Source organism: Pelobates fuscus, chromosome 5, assembly GCF_036172605.1.
Source record: "Pelobates fuscus isolate aPelFus1 chromosome 5, aPelFus1.pri, whole genome shotgun sequence".
NCBI classification, from domain to species: Eukaryota; Metazoa; Chordata; class Amphibia; order Anura; family Pelobatidae; genus Pelobates; species Pelobates fuscus.
In genome coordinates, this window is record NC_086321.1 from 154,752,342 (window position 1) to 154,771,488 (window position 19,147).

The 19,147-nt window shown below is 42.3% G+C and overlaps 1 protein-coding gene across 5 annotated transcripts in view; it reads right to left on the bottom strand.

Annotated features, from left to right (window-relative positions):
* The window catches only part of HNF1A (HNF1 homeobox A), a 43,016-nt gene extending 28,657 nt beyond the window's left edge, over window positions 1-14,359 (bottom strand). For 4 of the 5 annotated variants that reach the window (XM_063454565.1, XM_063454564.1, XM_063454563.1 and 1 more), the window contains exons 1-2: window positions 13,768-14,358; window positions 149-348 (exon numbers count right to left, since the gene is read on the bottom strand). In XM_063454565.1, coding sequence (XP_063310635.1) covers window positions 149-348; window positions 13,768-14,087 — 520 coding nt within the window. In that variant the 5' untranslated portion in view covers window positions 14,088-14,358. Of the gene's footprint in view, window positions 1-148; window positions 349-13,767 lie in introns of all 5 variants that reach the window. The other variant, XM_063454566.1, reaches the window with a different exon arrangement.
* Between the last annotated feature and the right edge of the window lie 4,788 nt (window positions 14,360-19,147).

Consider the following 19,147-nt stretch of genomic DNA (forward strand, 5'->3'; position numbering starts at 1 on the left):
ACACCTTAGATTAAGTATAATCTGAAGATCTGGAGAAGCCAGTGTGCGGCATTCACAATGACCCCAGAAGAATGGGTGGCATCACCACATAATGTAACTGGTGAGCCAGTCCTGGCCTCTACAGCTTGTGAAGTGAAACCATACTTACGTTTGGCAATCTCTCGCTGCTTGCCCACATACCAAGTGTACAGAGCTGCCCGCTTTTGTGTCTTCATGGGTGTACCCTTGTTGAGGTGCTGGGAAAGGTGTGACTGGTTGAGCCCTGTGGTGTCCACCACTTCTCTTTGTGGAATGTTGTGTTGCTGAAGGTATGATTTTACCAGCTTGGCCACGTGCCATGGGTCCTCCCTATAATGCAAAGTGAGAAGATATAATCTTAGCAATGTAAACCTATAATGAGAGGTAATGTAGAAGCCAATAAACAGTTTCAACTTAACTGAACACTCAAACATTAAAACAGGTATTCAATTTTAAGGTTTTGAGTGTTCCTTTAATCCGGATTATGCCAGGCAACCAACCCCACTCAATTAAAAAATAAATATTACTCAACTTTCTATCCAACAGCAAGCGCGCTCCACTGCTAAACTCCTGTCTGGAAAAAGTTGGGAAATACCACAAATATGCCAATAAAAATGGTCAAACTCACATAGAGAAGCATTGCCAAATGCTTCCCTACAGAAAAACGTAACTTCCACTTAAATGTTTGTTCAATCACAGTCAATTAGGAAGCTCTTCTAGTGTGAGCTTGACTGAAAAGGGATGTTTCCCCACTGTCCCTTATCATTTGAAAAGAGTGACAATTTCCTTTAAAATCTGCACTTTTACAAATAGGGACAGGCCGGCATACAGGGGGGTACCTGACACTAAACCTCAACTAGGGCACTATAACATTAGGAAAAAAGGTTTGTATTGCTAAAGTGACAGTGCTCCCTTATAGACAGACTAGCAGGGTTAATTGTTACTATCTGCATTCACAATCTATGTATGTTTCTGAATCATTAGCAGACTGAGCTAATGATTAAATAGAACAGATTACTGCACTGACTACATTGTACCTGGATGCCATCTCTCATTTGAGCAATACCCTCCCACATCTGCACAATAAACACATTTTCCCAGGACGCTCCACTTGTGAGATTCCTTATTCTACATGTTATTGGTAAATTATCATTAAATGTCACAATTTAAACATATATATCCCAAATGAACATTACAAACTGGCGGTAACCCCATATTTTTTTTCTTTTTTCTTTATTTAGGTCGTGCTTAAGGTAACAGACAGATTTGTACAGCCACAACAGCTGGTGATAGCAGAACAATAAACATTTGTTAACATTGGTATGGCTTCTAATACATTGCACTTTTTTGAGTGAAAGAGGCTTAAACCAGTAGCTGGAAGTACATGCCCAGATTAGCTATAGCAAACAGTCATCCATAGTATATACCTAGTTAAGCTGGTGGTAGGTAAGACACAGGGTAAACTCTTGTGTGGATGTGGCATTGCCTATACATTGGTACATTTAATGTGTGTGGGCAGTATACATTTCGAGTGGCTACTTCTTCAAAAAGGAGGCATACATCGTGCTATTTAGTATCACGCCTGACTATGGCGGTATGGGTCACAGGGGCCATGGTAGTATTGGTTAGACGGGGGGGGGGGGGAGAAAGTTTTGTGGTCGATAGACCATCCGTTCTGTGGGGTACATAAGGCACACTTGCATAACTAGTTAAGATAACATCTAGAATTAGCGAGGCAACGTCCGACTTGAGGGTCTTCCGGAGGTCTGCAAGAAACTACATCAGGACCGCCGTCGTCTGCAGTGAGGCATCGGCTCTCTGGGCGACCGGCACTGGTGTTTGCATCGGAGGTAAGTCAGCTACCTCTTCCCCCGAGGAGAAATCGTCCGATAGTTCGGAATAGGTCTCTGGGTTGGCGGCCATTTTGGTCCCAGATGCCCCTTGTGTCTGCCTCAGGAGTTCGGCAATGTTTGGCCCCTTTCTCGGTTTGTCCGGTCTGGACTTCTTTGTCTTGCGACCCATCTTGCTTTCTTGTCACCAACAGCCCCCAAAAGTGAGGAAATTAATGTTTAGGTGGTGCCAAATGGGTAGATTTAGGCCTGAAATTGCAGGAGCTCATGTGCCATGCGACTGTTCAGCTCCGTTGCTAAGCTTCGCCCCCTGGTAACCCCATATTTTAATGCGTTATATAGATATTAAGACACAAATGCTTTTCAGCTAGGAAGAGTAAATCAAATGCTTTTTCACATCCAAATAAATTGATTTACTCAGGATTTACCTGTGGAGTTTTATTCACTGATTTGTTTGGGTGCACATTAAAAGGCATTGGATTAGAGGGTCGTGGCTACCAGCGAACAGCACCAGACGTGTTTCCCCGGAGCTCCGATACAGCTCCGACCTAAACGGCAAGTTACTGCAATTGCAAGCCGCACACCGCGTACAATATTACACACCCCTCTGCCCCGCCAGATTACAGTATGGGGCGCAAACACATAAAATCTCACCATCCAGAGAGCTTCGGTTTGCCTGATATCAGGCTTTCTTTCAAGAGACATGTGGAGCGTGCACTCAAGATGGCGCAGGAGGCGCAAAGGGAGACTGAGGCCTCGGAAGAATCCCACGAGGATGCGGAATCTCAAGCCTCAAATGAAACAGAGGGAGTGTATAAACAGTCCGAGTCAGATGCGGACTCATCTCCCTCCACTAAGGGAGACATCAAGAGGTTAATACTGGATCTAAGGCAGGTGTGGGAATCTGACCTTGAGGAAGTCCAAGCCGAGATAAAGATCATCCATGGGAGACTGGACACCAGTGAGATAAAGGCAAGAGACAGCCAGATATAGAACACACAGACTCAAGTGGAAAGTCTTACCAACCAGGTCAAACAGCTGAACAGAGCAGTGGCAGTGCTAGAAGCAAGGCGCGGAAAGAGGAATATTCACCTGCAGGGGGGTTCCCTGAACGAGTCAGAGGGGAAGAGCTGCTGCACTTCACCCAGCAGTTAGTTTCCTCAATGGGCCCTTAAGAGAAGCTCGGATCTCTCACCGGTGATTTCAGCATTCAGGGTCCGGAGGCAGAGACACTATCATAGTCATTAAAGACACTGCAGCCAGATCTGATATTATGGCCAGATCCAGAGCCCTGGGGAAGGTACTATTTGAGGGCTGTTAGGTGGCACTGTATGGAGACTTCCCATTCATGTTTCTAACAGAGAGACGACTACTGGCCCCCATTGCAAAGAGGCTGAGAGTCCAGTCCATCAGATATCGCTGCGGCATGGAGGGTTCTCTCATAGTCCCCAAGTGGGAAGCGCTGTTCACCTTTAACTCTTCTGAAGACCTGAAGCCCTTCCTTCGGAGGCTTGGGGTAACGACGGTACCACCCAAGAGTATTGGGCCCATGCCAGCGGAGACAGGGTCAATCGATAGCTCTAAGGAGGGCAGCTCACAGCCCCGGGTTGCTCACTCTGGGACTACTGTCCGCCGACTGCCATACACCAGGTCTGCACCCAACAGAAGGTGCAAACCAGAAGCTCTCTGGGCTCCTCCCCTTTCCTCCCTACATTAGGTGCTCTGGGACATTAAGGGAGATCTTTGATCTCACCACAAGCCCATAAAGGTATCACTCTGCATTGGCCAGCAGGGTCTCCCCACTCCCCCACACTTCAATATAGCGACAGCTGGTTAGAGCAGTGGTAACACAAATGTTTGGATCAATGGTGAGACCACCTTACCATAAGTTTTCTTGGGAAAGAAACCTATTGATTTTTATCCACCTACCTCATATCCTCACAGATTGTAAATTCATTTGAGCATAGCCTCCTTCACACCCAAATATCACCTTTCTATAATTGTAAAGCACTGCATATTATTTTGGCGCTATATAAATACTAATAATAAGCACAGTCAGTAATATTGCTATGGATCTCTGTGATGGACTAAATAGACAGAGCAGGTACAAAAACTGGGAGGGGGGAAACTGTCAGGATTATGTACTACAGTGAAATCTCAAAGTGAATTCTAAGGAAATGTCAAGTTTTGACGCCAGAGCAGTCAATCTAAAAGCATAGCTGACGGAGATTTCCTCCTTTTTTGGCTATTATCACCTTAAATTTTAAATAGCATTGAATTCACCTTGAATTCTCAGTGAATAAATCTGTCTGTTTAAAGAAGGACTGCCATTGTAAAAGAAGAGATTTAAGAGATATTTTGAAACCAGTTATTGATATCACTTTATTTGCAAGAAAGCTGGTGCTCATAGTGGTGGGGAAACAGCAAACTATATTAACAATTTTAAACATTATTGTACCAAACAAACAAAAAACTTATTGTTGACCCTTCTTCTGTCCTTATCTCTTCCCTGCCACACCTGTTCCGGCTAATCAGTGATTTTACAGTGATCACCAGATCCGGATTTTTATGCCAGGTGCTTGTAGCCACATAATTCTTAGGCACCTCCCCTCCAAAAAGGCAGATAAAGTGAGTTTAATTAATGTATTAACTGGACAACACAGGCATTAAATTAAACAACATATATTCAGTTCTGACAAACATATATATGTATATATATAGTAGGAAAATAGAAAAACTTGCCGACACTCCTGGATTTTCATCAGGAAATTCCTATTGGGAACAGAAACGTCGACCTTTGTCACAATAAAATTTCCTGACTGAAAATCCAGGAGTGCTAGCAAGTTTTTCTATTTTCCTACTGTTTATAGTTTGGCTAAGCACCCAGTGTCATTTGGCTGGAGCCTGGAGGTAGGATTGCAAAGTCTAGTATTATTTGATATTATATATATATATATATATATATATATATATATATATATATATATATATATATATATATATGCCAGAGACCTGCGCTGTGAGGAAGAAAAGGTAAGTAAAATCACCTTTATAACCCTGGCAGTAGGGTCCGGTCACCTAAACGGTGACTATGGCACTATAGCCTTAGGAATACACATTTGTATTCCTAATTTTCAATAGTGTTTCTTTAATATCAGTTAGATTACATACACTGATCAGCCACAACATTAAAATCACCTCCCTAATATCGTGTAGGTCCACCTCATGCAGCCAAAATAGCTCTGATGCGTCAAGACATGGACTCCACAAGACCTCTAAATATGTCTTGAGAATTTGAACTCTTTGTCATATTCCATCAGACCATTCCTGAACATTTTTTGCAGTGTGGCAGGGGGCATTATCCTGCTGAAGGAGGTCACTGCCATCAGGGAACACCAATACCATGAAGAGGTGTACGTGGTTTACAACAATCTCTCGGTAGGTGGTACGTGTCAAAGTAACATCCACATGAATGCAAGGACCCAAGGTTTCCTAGCAGAACATTGCCCAGAGCATAACACTGGCCTGCCTTTTTTTACTGTTGCCATTGTGTATCCTGTTGCCATCTCTCCCTAGGTAAACTCACCCAGCCAGCCATCTGATCTAAAAGAAAAAAAAAAAAGATTTATGGTCCAGTTCTGAGGCTCACATCCTTATTGAAGGCTCTTTTGACAATGGACAGGGATCATTATGGATTCTCTGACCGATCTGTGGCTATGCAGCCCCATACACAGCAAACTTTGATGCATTGTGTGTTCTGAAACCTCTCTAACATTGGCAACAGTAAAAAATTTTTTTTAATAATTTGAGCTACAGTAGCTGTTCTGTGTGATTGGACAAGATGGGTTGGTTTTCACTCTGCACGTGCATCAATTAGGTGGACACGGGGTGCAGGGAAAGGTGAGTTTTACTTACCTGAACTGGTCCCTTGTGACTGCCACCATGGTCTTCCTGTCCGTCCTCTTCAGGTCATAACCCTTCATCTGCCAGGAGCACACATTAGTGTTTTTCTCTAATGCATAGACAATGTCTTTTTCCCTGCAGTCGTCACTAATGAGGGTTGGGGGAATCACAAAATATGGCGGAAGTAGTTATGCCTTTATGTCAATCATAGGAAATGTACTAAGTCCCTACTTTGTTTTAGTATATCTTTTAGCTGTGTTGGAAGTTCAGTGAAATTCCAACACAGTCAATGTGAGTGTTACATAAAAATGTTATCTATAAGAAATACTCATTTTGGAATGGGGGTTGGGAGCACATGGCCACTATAAGAGGAATTAAACCTAGAATTGAAGTAAAATGTTTTGTTTCAGGTTTAAGCTTTGGGTGCTTAAATTTGGGAGTACATGTATATAGAGTTTGAAGAGTTATTTACAAGGTGCTCACCCTACTATGACTGGTAGTAGAACTGATACACAGTGTGACTCTCTCACGCAGTTCTCTTCCTATTTCTCCTGCAAGGCATTTCCTGTGTGAGTGGCTGCTAGTGGGCAGATGGGAAGTGACTTCTTCTACTTCTTGTGCAGCCTCACATACAGACACTGGAGGAGCTGGGACATGTTTTACACCATCTAGTACTGTTCCTGCAGCTCTGCTATCAAGAACAGGAGGCAAACTGGACTACAGGCGACACTGTCAAGGCTCCTGGTACTTATATTCCCCCACCAGCTCCAGAAAGGAACATTATACGTGCTGTAAATGGCACCTTTTACAAGGCTGGCACCTGTCGGCACATGTCTTTTCTGCCTAGTGCGATATCCTTCCCTGGTCATCACTGTCTAAGTGGCACACCAGAGATAATTCAGGATTTTTATTGAATGCAAAGATAATAAATATAATGGCAAGAATAACATATTTTAAATTTTAAGCTGTATAAACATAGCACTGTTTCAAAATTGATACGTGGCAAAATGAAATGTTAAAGGGACACTATAGTCACCCAGACCACTTCAGCTCAATGAAGTGGTCTGGGTGCAATGTCCCTCAGGTTTTAACCCTTCAGATGTAAACATAGCAGTTTCAGAGAAACTGCTATGTTTACATTTGGGGTTAATCCAGCCTCTAGTGGCTGTCTTCCGGACAGCCACTAGAGGCGCATCTGTGATGCTGGATGCGAATTTTGCATCCATCGCGCAGAGCGTCCATAGGAAAGCATTGAGAAATGTTTTCCTATGGACACTTTGAATGTGCGCGCGGTACTTGCCGCGCATGCCCATTCGGCTCCACTGACGTCGGACGGGAGAGCTGACATCGGGTGGGGAGGAGAGGTCACCAGCGCCCGGCGCTGGATTAAAGTAAGTAACTGAAGGGGTTTTAGCCCCTTCAGCGCCACAGGAGGGGGACCCTAAGGGTGGGGGCACCCTCAGGGCACTATAGTGTCAGGAAAACCGCTGTGTTTTCCTGACACTATAGTGATCCTTTAAGTGTTTTGGTAAAATATTTTCCATTTATTTTCCTAACATTTAACACTGTAAAAATGTTTAGCTTTAACTGACTAACCTGGGAAATGGAGATGATTGCAGACTAATGTTCCCATGATGCTCAGGGAATTTAGTAAACAAATAGCTAGGTAAATCTGGTTCACAAATATTGCCTGACAGAGTTCTATGTCGCAAGTATAGCTGTGGCACAGCCCAGAGTATTATCAGTGTAGATCCTTTTACCCACAGACAGTGCATTACAATGATGTGCACTCCCAATGCCTGTGATCACGTGTATACAGCTGAGCACACAGGAGCAATGCGATTCCTGTCTGATAGCTGGTCTGTTGAGTAAACTGGTATTCCAAAGAGAAATGCTGCTCTGTATTTAAAATCCCCAGCCAGCGACGCACATGATTTAGTTACTGACAGCATATTTTATAGTTATTCTGTGATACCTCTTTAAATTAAAGGCACACTATAGTGTCAAGAATAAAAACCTGTATGTTTGTGAAAATTGAGACAATATCTATTATTGAAAACTGTGGCATACTCTACAACTGTCGATTTCATTGTTTTGCTGCCACAATACAAATAAAGAAAAAAAAAAAAAGAAGAATAAAAACCTGTATTCCTAGCACTATAGTGTCCCTGCCACTAACTTATTAGTGTCCCCCCCCCCCCCCTCCCAAAGGTTAAAACCCATTTTTCCACATTGATGGTGGAACCTAATGTGCATGCCCATTAAACATTCCCCATTGGAAAGCATTGGATCACTGCCTTGTCTCTGGAAAGGCAGTGTTTACATTGAAAAGCCTGCACGGACAGGCTGTAGACACCAGAACCACTGCATTAAGCTGTAGTAATTCTTCTGACTATAGTGTCCCTTTAAGTATTTTATTTTTGTAATTTAAAATAATTATTTGTTAGTTTAAAAAAAAATTCCTAACTTTCTTAGCTGGCTCCTAGAATCGAAGCCCTAGATTAGGTAGTGAATGTGACTGGGTGAGGATTAACATGTGACAGGGAGGGTGACCGGGTAGGTTACGTGGTATGGAGATGATTGTTTCTGGAATCTGGGTAGGTTGGAGTGCATGACTGGGTGGTGAGGGTGATATGTAAGAGGCCGTGGAGGGTGAAAATGACTGGTAGGTGAGCTGGGGGTATTTAACAGGACAGATGGGTATTATCGACTGTGTGTTTGGATGGATGTACAGGGTTGGTGTAATAGGAACGTGAGGAATGAATGTGCAGGATACATAAGTATTAGGTCTATAGGGTTGTCCTTTCCAAAGATTTTACTGATAATTTTATTAAATGGACATTCCAAGTGCCATAACAACGTATTATTCTTGCATAAGTTATGAAACCAGTAGGTCCTTTGACTTTAAACAAAGACTTTTCTTATATTTTCAGTGATTTGCATTGAGAAAGGTCACAGGAGGAAGGTATGATTTTTCTATCTCCTGTACTTCAATGGCATGTGTACAGTATACAAGTAGTTGCCCACACCAATATGCTACCGTCTTTCCTCGAAAATAAGGCCGGGTCTTATATAAATTTTTCCCCCAAAATATGTACTAGGGCTTATTTTTGGGGGATGTCTTAAGTCGGGGAAAAATGGTAGCAAGCATGTGCTAGAAAAGCAGGACTACGTTTGGGGTAATTCCCCCAAACATAGACCAGTTCACTATGGCATGGAATCCCGCGAACTTATGTTCGGGGAAACTTTCTCGAACATAGATCAGCTTACTTGCAAATGTAATCCCATGAATCTATGTTCGGGAAAAATTCCCGAACATAGATTAGCGAACTAGTGACTGGGGCTTATTTTCTGGCCAGGGCTCATATTACGAGCATCGGGGGATGTCTTATTTTCAAGGAAACAGGGTACTATGCACATGCTCAGTCCTATGAGGAGTGGGCTAGAGGACTAGTAAAATGATTGGTGCATCCTTATTGGCTAAGCCACTTTCTGGTCTGGCCTAAACTTACTGCAGAAGCTTCAAAGTTACTTTTAGGCATATTTTTGTGGGTTTATAACTTAACCCATTAATATGCCACATTCAAACATGGGAGTCATCTGCAGCCTGGAGTAAATAATTACAAATGTATATAATATCATGAAACCAATTATAAGTGTATAATCTGTCGGCAAAGACAAATTCAGCAAATTTCTGTTATCAAACGTTTTAACCATTTGTGCTCACTACAAATGCCCCGTTGTCAAATGTTTGTAGCCTCACCCCATCAATGGGGTATATGAATCTTATCAGCAAAGTTAACACTCCTTAACACAGGTAAATACAAAGTCTAATGATATTGTTGTTAAATGTGGAAGAATTGTGCAATAGGTGTAGAACAAGTAATGAAATACTCTATATAACTATTAGAACACACAGAAAGAAATTAAACAAATTCTCTTACAATGCTATATATATTTATATGACATTAGACATTAGACACCTATATATTTCTCAATAAGGACATTTTTGGGTAATATAATTTGACATCGGTGTAATTCTATGTAAATGAACAGACAGGTGTTTTCTGTCCAATATACTTTGCAGCATCCAATATTATAACAGTTAGCCCAGAGGTGAAATGCGTCATACACTCCCCCCAACAAACTGAAAGTCCACAAACAGGGCAGCGTGCAACCATAGGTGGCACAGGCCTTATGGAGCACTGGGCTGGTGGGAGCAAGACACGTTTGACCGTGTGGAGGTCAGAGCACAGCATAGCACTCCCCTCCTTTTGGTAACTGCATGTGTGACAGCAGTAGATACATTTCTAAAGGGTGGGGAGACGGGGTGAGACACCTAGAGGGGATGGAGGGGGGAAGGGGGGGGGCTTGGGTGATAAAGACACATAGGGGCTGGGAAAGGGAAAAAGAGACAGACATGGGCTGGGGGGGAGAGAGACAAAGATGCACAGAGGGATTGGGGCAGAAAAGACAAGGAGCTGGTAAGGGGAGAAAGAGACACACAAAAGAGGCTGGGGGAGAGATAGACATACAGAGGGAGTGAGGAAGGGGAGAGAAATATACATAAAAGGGCCTGTGGAGGAAGAAGCACAGAAAGGGGATAGGAAAGTCTTACTCATCAGGAAGCATAATCCGCTAGGCTCCTCCATAGACCTCAATGTTGTACACTTCAGCATGCACTATGCTAAAGAGAAGCTACCTACTGTTGAATTACTTTTAAAACTTACTTCTTGAAAAGGTCAACAGTATTTGTAATGACAACCTACTGAGCATCCTTTCTGATGCTATACCTTTCAACAATACCTACACTGAAGCTTCTCAACTGTTAACATCTGCTTATCCATTACAGATATAAAAAAAAAGTTCCATGGACTGACCAGACTGATCTTTCCTCTATATATGATTGAAATTCAGACAGTCAGGCATGTTAGTATAGTGGTCTTTAAAGGCTCATTTATACCACATGTAAATTAACCCGTTAAATCAGGGGTTCCCAACCCGTGGTACGCGTACCCCCAGGGGTACAATTCAGTGCCTCAGGGGGTACGTAAAATAATTTCAGTAATGGCGGATGCACATTCAGATACACAGACACATATATACATACACTGACACACATAGATACACAAGATGACACACAGAAACATACTCTGACGCCCATACAGACACAGATACCCACACAGACATACAGATACAGACACTGACACACAGATACCGACACACAGATACATACTGTATCTGTATCTGTGTGTCATTGTGGGTATCTGTGTCAGAGTATGTATCTGTGTTTCACTGTATCTGCATATGTGTCAGGGTATGTATCTTTGTGTCAGGGTATGTAGCTGTGTACTTGTATGTATGTCAGTGTGTGTCTGTGTATCTGCATGTGTGTCAGTGTTTTATTCTGTCTGTATCTGTATGTGTGTCAGTGTTTGTATCTGTGTATCTGTATGTATGTTTTTTTGTGTATGTATGTATGTCAGTGTTTTATCTGTATGTTTGTGTATCATTGTGTCTGTACATCTGTACCTGTATGTATGTCAGTGTGTGTATCTGCATGTGTTTCAGTGTTTGCATCTGTGTATTTGCAGGTGTGTGTGTCTGTATTTATATGTGTGTCAGTGTTTGTTTATGTGTGTCTGCATGTGTGACAGTGTGTGTCTGAGGCAGAGGAATAGCAGGGGGAGCCTAGGGCAGAGGAGAACAGGGAGAGCCTGAGTCAAACTATAAGCAGGGAAAGCCTGGGGTGAGGGAGAAGCAGGGCAAGCCTATGAGAGAAAAAGGGGATATGGGACACAGAAAAATGTATGCTTGAAATAAATGCAACTATATTAAAATTACAAACATTTTGTTAATGGGAGGGGTATATTATTTTCCCCGCTTTGGCCTACAATTGCAGCTGTATATCACAACAATGTCTGTAGCTACAGTGACATTATATTGAAATGATATTTTCATGTGCACCTTTTTCAGCTGATTTGTTTTCTTTGAATGCTTTACGAGGGTAATTATTTTAATGACCAACTGGATATGAACCCGCATAATATCAGGTCTGTTTGGTAGCAAGCTGTCTGGTCAAGGTAACATTGTGACTGCGTTTGTAGAGCCGATTGCAGGATCTATATTAAGCTCATATACACACACCTGTGTGCACACACAGCAGAAGGCCCAGTCCACGCACCATATGGTGACTCACTCAGCTCCTGATACCGCTTATCTGAGCACAAAGTCCAAGCAGCAAGCAAACAATTATTGTTATGCATAGCTCCTGAGAGAGCTTTATCTAGTAAGTGTCCAGGGGGCTAATGGTGGATTTATGGGGTACAATGCATAACTTGAATTGGATGTCATAACCAGTATGAGCCACATATAATGAAATATTTAAAGTACCGGGGCCACACCTTATAATTCTTTAAGAAGGTCCAAATTAACAACTTTAATCTGTACTGATAGCAATAGTAACAACAACATAATGGTACTGGTGGTTTATAATGGTCTAGGATGGGCTACATCTACTACTGCCCCCTTGCCTATTCCAATCATGTACTGAAGATTCACCTTGGACTCTGCTGATACCCCTCAGCCTCTTTCTATTTTAGAGGTCAATTCTAAGGGCGTTTCACCTCCCTTTTGTTCCGTGAACAATAAGTAACCCAGTTAGTTAGTTATCAACTCAGAGGAAACAAGAGTCTGGTTGATAATTTATAGCATCACAACCAATTTAAATGGAAAGTTCATATGAAGAGATTACTATAACAGGAGACCCAAATCGTACATACAGCTTCTACTTGTTCACTCAGAGCCTGTTGGCAGTGTGAGGCCTGGATTAAACATTTCGCTACTGAGAAAACCAGCAAATGACAACAAGATTTGAATTGGAAAATTGGGCAGGAGAGAGGTAAGAATGGGATTTGGGGAGGGCACCCCTAGAATATTTTTGCTCGTAGTGGAAGATTGGAAGACACCTTGAATCCAGCCTTTGGAGAAAAGCATTTACCAGTTATGACTCTTGAAAAACCTTACATACCAACCTAGCCAATCAGGATTGCTATTTTATTGGATTTACCCCTTATTTACATCAACGAAGAAGGCCTGGATGTTTTACCCTTTACATACATAAGCAAAGCATGTCACTGAGGTGCAGGCTAATGTAACAAGTAAATTGCATTTTAATCTCAGCTGCAAGACGCAGTGGATGGGTTAATCATCAGAAGTTAATCATCACAAAAGGCAGAGGCCACTTGGTTTAGAAATGCACAAATTATGGAGGACTTGGATAATTAGTAACCAGCACTGGCCCCCTGATCCCTAGTGATTATCAGAACCCAGTGTATTACCCTGAACAGAAACTGAACAGGACCCACATCATCGTAAGGAGAGAGTGAGGATTAATATTGAAACTTGGAGAAGGACATCCCAAGGAGAGAGAGAAAGAACAAAAGAGCACACATCGTACTCCAATCAGAGAAAATGCAAAATATTCAGCACCCCAATCTGAAAGAGAACAAGGCACACAGAGCTTTGAAGTAGGAAGCAAACAATGTGGTACCAGGAGCACCCTGTGCAATGGGAAACTTTCCCCAATGGACACAGCTAGCACTACAGGTCTTTCCAGGTTAAATAATGGACCAAATAAGTCGGAGGAGCTTCCATCTGTATAGGGGATAAATGTATTATTTTCTGTACTATGCATCATTTTGGTATTGATAACAAGCAGGACAGATGAATGCTTAGACCGTTATTTATTTAAAGGGGATTGAAGTGCTCCTGTACGCTGTATTTCATCTAGAACAAATGGAGTCCTGAAAACAGTTAGGAGCTTTACGTTGGTGAGTGTTAAGAGGTACAAGCAACACAGCAAGGTAGTCAATGTCCCAGAGATTGCAGGTTAGTAAAAGATAGGTTCAAGAAATAAGAGAAGAAATGCTGTAAAAGTAAAGAGTGGAAATGTACGACAGAAGTTAGATAAGAGTGCAGTGCACACAGGTCTTACTGAAGCAGTCTCTCCACCACGGCCTTCTGATGAGCAGCTTCCTCGGGGCTCAGTCTTTCTAACTCCTTAATTATTGGTGGTGTGAAGTCCCCCCCATCATCAGAACTCTCATCTTCTGATATATGGGGTTCTCCTAACCCATTAGGTAGTTGTACACAGTGCTCTGCATCTTCCAGGCTGCTCATTTCATCCAAAGAGTCCCTGGGGTAAGAAAAATTTTCCCTATCAGTGAGAGCCTTGGTCAGGGCTTCTTTAGTGACCCCAGATTCCAGCAGAGCACTTAGAAGCTCCTGCTGCAAGTAGCTGAGACGAGACGCCATCCTGTTACCTTCTACCACCTCACCATCCTGCGGCAGCAACAGGGATCAGCAGGCGGGGGCCCATGCTCTACCTACCTTCTGTCTCCTCCTCCCCCCCAAAAAAACACTTGCTATACGGTCACAACTCGCTCGCGGTCACCCCCTGAACAGGCTTCCCTGAGACATAACAGATAAGGGACCCTTGTCTGTCTGTTTACATCAGAGCAAAGCAAATCCTCCAAGGTTCATATTTATCCCTGTGCTTTGCAAGTTACTGAACTTTGGACCCCAACTCTGCACAAAGTGCATGAGTGAGAGAGGGGAGGAGAGCAAAGGGAGAGAGAAAGAGAGAGAGGAGAGAAAGCAAAGAGTAAAAGATGAATGATTGAAGGAGATGAATAATGAGATGGATCATTAGAAAGCAGGAGAGAATACGATGGTAAATAAATGGCAGGAGGGAAAGTCACCTAGAAAGTTATTTACTGAGTGGATTATCTAATCATGCAAACAACTTGACAGGAGAGTTTAACTAGATAACAAGATATAGGTTTGGGGGGTGAGGGGCACTTCATGTAAATAGCCAGGTAATGAATAAACAGGACTTAATGTTAACCCAACATGTGTGGTAATACTGCAAGTCACTGCGATTGGGTATCATAGATGGTATAATATATTGCAAACACATTTGGAATAAAATATTAGTAGTAGATGAAACATCAAGGATATTCAAGTGATATCAACAGTGATTGCTTATATTTTACGTGGTTATTCAATAAAGTCTGAATTCAAAGTGATTTTCAAACCAAAATAGCTGAAGTGAAAACAAAGCTGACATTGAGAATTTTTCTGGTTTGGTCTGGCCTAATACCTGATAGGGCTATTCAATAAAGTGAGGATTTAAGAAAATTTCACATTTTAGGTGGAAGTAGTTAAATTAGAAGCATAGCTGACTTAAATGATTTTTTTCCGCAATTTGGCTATTTTGGTATTAAATTTGAAATTCACTTAGGATTCACACTTTAGTAACTAACTCTGTGAGATTAATCCAAAGACTCAACATTTCAAACTTTATTTATTTACCCTCTCAAAGTGACTTTTATACAGATCCTCAGTTATAACGTCCTCTTTGATGCGACACAGCACATCTAAAGTTAAGAGCTGTGCCATGATACACATTTTAATTCCTTAATAAACACACCTACAAACCATTTTCTGTCCAGCACATTGAAAAACTGGGTCCATCTGGTTAAAAGGAGTTAAGATAGACCAAGAGGAAGCTATGGCCTATATGAATGTAAATATATGCCCTCTGTGAAAGTACCATACACGTTTTAGAGGTCGTAAAAAATAAAATAAAAAAAAGACATATAATGAAATATACACCAGGATAACCTGACAATAAAGTATTAGCTTGCTGCAACTCACACCTTTGGCCAAGGATTATAGACAAAAAAAATAGATGGTGTAAAACAGGTTAACCAAAACGCATATTACAGATTGAGTAATGTCCTGTTTACTACTGGGAGTGTTTCACATTAGATATAATAAACTATAAGTACTGGGAGGCGTTTACTAAGCAACACACACATTATAGAAAGAGATATACAAGGTAAATGAAAGAGCACTCCATAGGATTTTTTTTCAAAGGTATAATGTAAAATCAACGTTTCGACCCTCCTGGGTCTTCATCAAGATCTGCTCTTTCATTTACCTTTTTTGTGCCTAGAAGCACCTGGTTATTATTACTTTATGTTTGATGTTATGGTGAGTGCCATAAACTGGACCTATGTGTGTATATGTATGTATGTATGTATATATATATATATATATATATATATATATATATATATATATATATAAAAGTAAACAAGTATAGCTGCACTCACGGTTGAGTCCGGTTGTGGACTTTCCTCAGGATCAATACATGTAAGGAAAGTCCACAAGCTGGACTGAAACGTTGATCCCTGTTTTAAATGACTGAATAAAATATTGAAGATTTTAATCCTCAACCGTGAGTGCAGCTATACTTTTTTAGATACTCTTGAGCCCTGGCTGGCACCCGGCAAGTTACTTGGAATATTATAGCTTGAGTGCAAGGACATCCTTTACATATATAAATAAATATATATATATATGCGGTGGAAGGATTTTTGGCTACACTGGCAAAGATGCATTTTGCCTTCACCCCTCTCCCAAACAAAAATGCATCTTCACCTCTGTGTGTTTCATACCACCTTTTGTGTTTCTTGTCCTCTCTTTTTGAATGTCTTGTCCCTTTTAGTGTATAGTATCCCCCTTTTGTCTTGAACTCCCCTTTAGTATATATTATCCCGGCTTTTTCTTACCTTTCTGTGTCTTTTACTTCCCTCTAGCCTCTTTTGTGTGTATCTTACTTTGCTCCAGACACTTTGTGTGTCACTTTCTTCCCCAGCCCCTTTGTGCGTCTCTTTCTCCCCCTGCCCCTTTTTGTTTCTTTTTCGATCCCGGGACCCTTGTGTGTCTCTTTCCACCTCAGCCCCTTTGTGTGTCTCTTTCTTCTGTTCCCCTGCCTTTCTGTGTGTCTCTTCCTCTCTTCCAGCCCATTTGTGTCTATGTCTCCCATTCCCTCTGTGTGCCTCTTCCCCTCAGTCCCTTTCATGTAATTATTTCTCACCCTTACCCCCTACACCCTTCTTATGCATTTTTCCTATGCTTGACAAGCTTTGACCTAGAGGAGGAGCTAAGTTCGCTCCATCTCCTGTGGTCAAATAAATTTTCCCACAATACTCACCTCTCCTACGTGTTTTCCTGTTGCTTCATTCGCCATTCAAACGAGAAACTACCGAATTTCATCCTAACAGAATGAAAACAGATTGTCCATTCGTGTTAGGACACAATTCTGTACTTTTTGTTTGGTTCAAAATTTTATTAGAATGAATGAAATTCCGATCTTATTCTTGTAGGCACTTAGTAGATAGCCCCCTAATTCCCACAGTATTAGGGAGCCATCTACTAAAAGGCTGAAACACCAAAATTGGTCTTTCAGCCAAATTTACTAATACGAAGTAAAGATTACTTAGTATTAGTAATTAAAAGAAATTGAAATCTTCCATCTGCCCCTACTCGCTATACCGCGAGTAGGGGCATGTCTACTTGACAGTGAGCAGCCAATGACTGCTCACTGTTGCAATAAAACCCGCCACAACTCTAATAAAGTACCCCTTAGTGGGGCACCTATAAAAATATTTAATGGGGGGGACACCTAGTCGTGCACGAGTGGGGGTCACTAAACTAAATGGAGGACCTAGTGTCCCCCCTCGACCCCCACCCATGAGCAGCGGGTGGGGGCTATAAGATACAATGGGGGGACCTACTACCTCCCCCCCCCGCCCCACCCATGAACGGTGTGTTGGGGCCTAGCGATAAACCTATTGTCCCAACCAATCGCTCATGCAAGTAACCAATCAGACAAGGCTCAAGATTTTCCTGTCAGAGCACTCTTATTGGTTAGCTTAAAGGATCACTATAGGGTCAGGAACACAAACATGTATTCCTGACCCTATAGTGTTAACACCATCATCTAGTCCCCTGGGCCCTCATGCCTCCATAAATATAGCAAAATCTTACTGTATTCAAGCCTGAAGCTTTAGATCTGCATGCTGTTTGACTAAAAAAAAACAAGCAGTCTGCTGACATCATCAGAAGTGGTAGCCTGATCCAATCCCAATGCTTCCCCATAGTATTGGCTGAGACTGACAAAGAGGCAGATCAGGGGCAGAGCCAGCACAATTCAAACACAGCCCTGGCCAATCAGCATCTCTTCATAGAGATGAATTGAATCCATGAATCTCTATGAGGGAAGTTCAGTGTCTGCATGCAGAGGGAGGAGATACTGAATGTTTGGATGCATTTTAGGCAGCCATGACCCAGATTGGCTCTCTAACAGCCATCTGAGGAGTGGCCAGTGAAGTTATCACTAGGCTGTAATGTAAACACTGCATTTTCTCTGAAAAGACAGTGTTTACAGCAAAACGCCTGAAGGTAATGATTCTACTCACCAGAACAAATTCAATAAGCTGTAGTTGTTCTGGTGACTATAGTGTCCCTTTAAACCAACCAATCAGACCGCTCTGAATCAAATTGCAGGGCGTGGGGAGGGTTACTAAGCCTTTCCCTGCCCTGTGGAGCTCAGTCTGCGTGGTGCCCTCGCTGGATGAAGATGGATTTTTTTTTTTCTGTGTTTTATTTTGCGCTCTGATTTTTTTTTTTAAAGTTGGACAGGAATTGTGGATTTTTAACCTATAAAAAATAAAATCATACTCAGCATTAGATGTCTTCTTTTTTCTAAAACCTTATTTTTTCAGCCTCAAAAAGGCCAAATAAATATCCACAATCCCCATCCCACTTTTTTAGGGCTGAAAAAATAAGAGGACATCTAATGGTGACTATGATTTTATTTTTTTTAAAAGGTATTTATCGCTTTTCCCCTCATTATTTTTCGGGTGAGGGAGGTAGGTAGGCTTTTATTTTATTTGAGGGGGGTCGACTAGGGACTTTGGGATGCTTAGCCACCTTGGGGGGGGTTATTTTTACATTGAGCCCCCACCTGTCGCTTATGGGTGGGGGCTGGAGGGAGGGTACAATAGGTCCCCCCTATTGTCATTTAGGCTTTCAACCGCAACTCATGAGTGGGGGACAATTGGTTCCCCCCCCATTGTCATTTAGGTCCCCCACCCACCGCTCATGAGTGGGGGCCAACGGAGGGGACAATAGGTCTACCCCCCCAATATTGTCACTAGGGACCCTACCCACCACTTATGAATAGGGGCTGAGGGGGGGAAATAGGTCTCCCCTATTGTCATTTAGGTTCCCCACCCACTGCTCATGGGTGGGGCCTCGGAACAATAGGTCCCGCCCCCCCCCTTTTGTACCTAGGCCCCCATCCGCTGCTCATGGGTGGGGGGCTGGGGGAGGCAGTAGGTCCCCCAATTGTATCTTAGGACCCCACCTGCCACCCATTGGGGCCCCCCATTTAGTTTAGTGGACCCCACTCGTGCACGGTTAGGGGCTCGGGGGAACACTATATCCACCCCTTAATTATT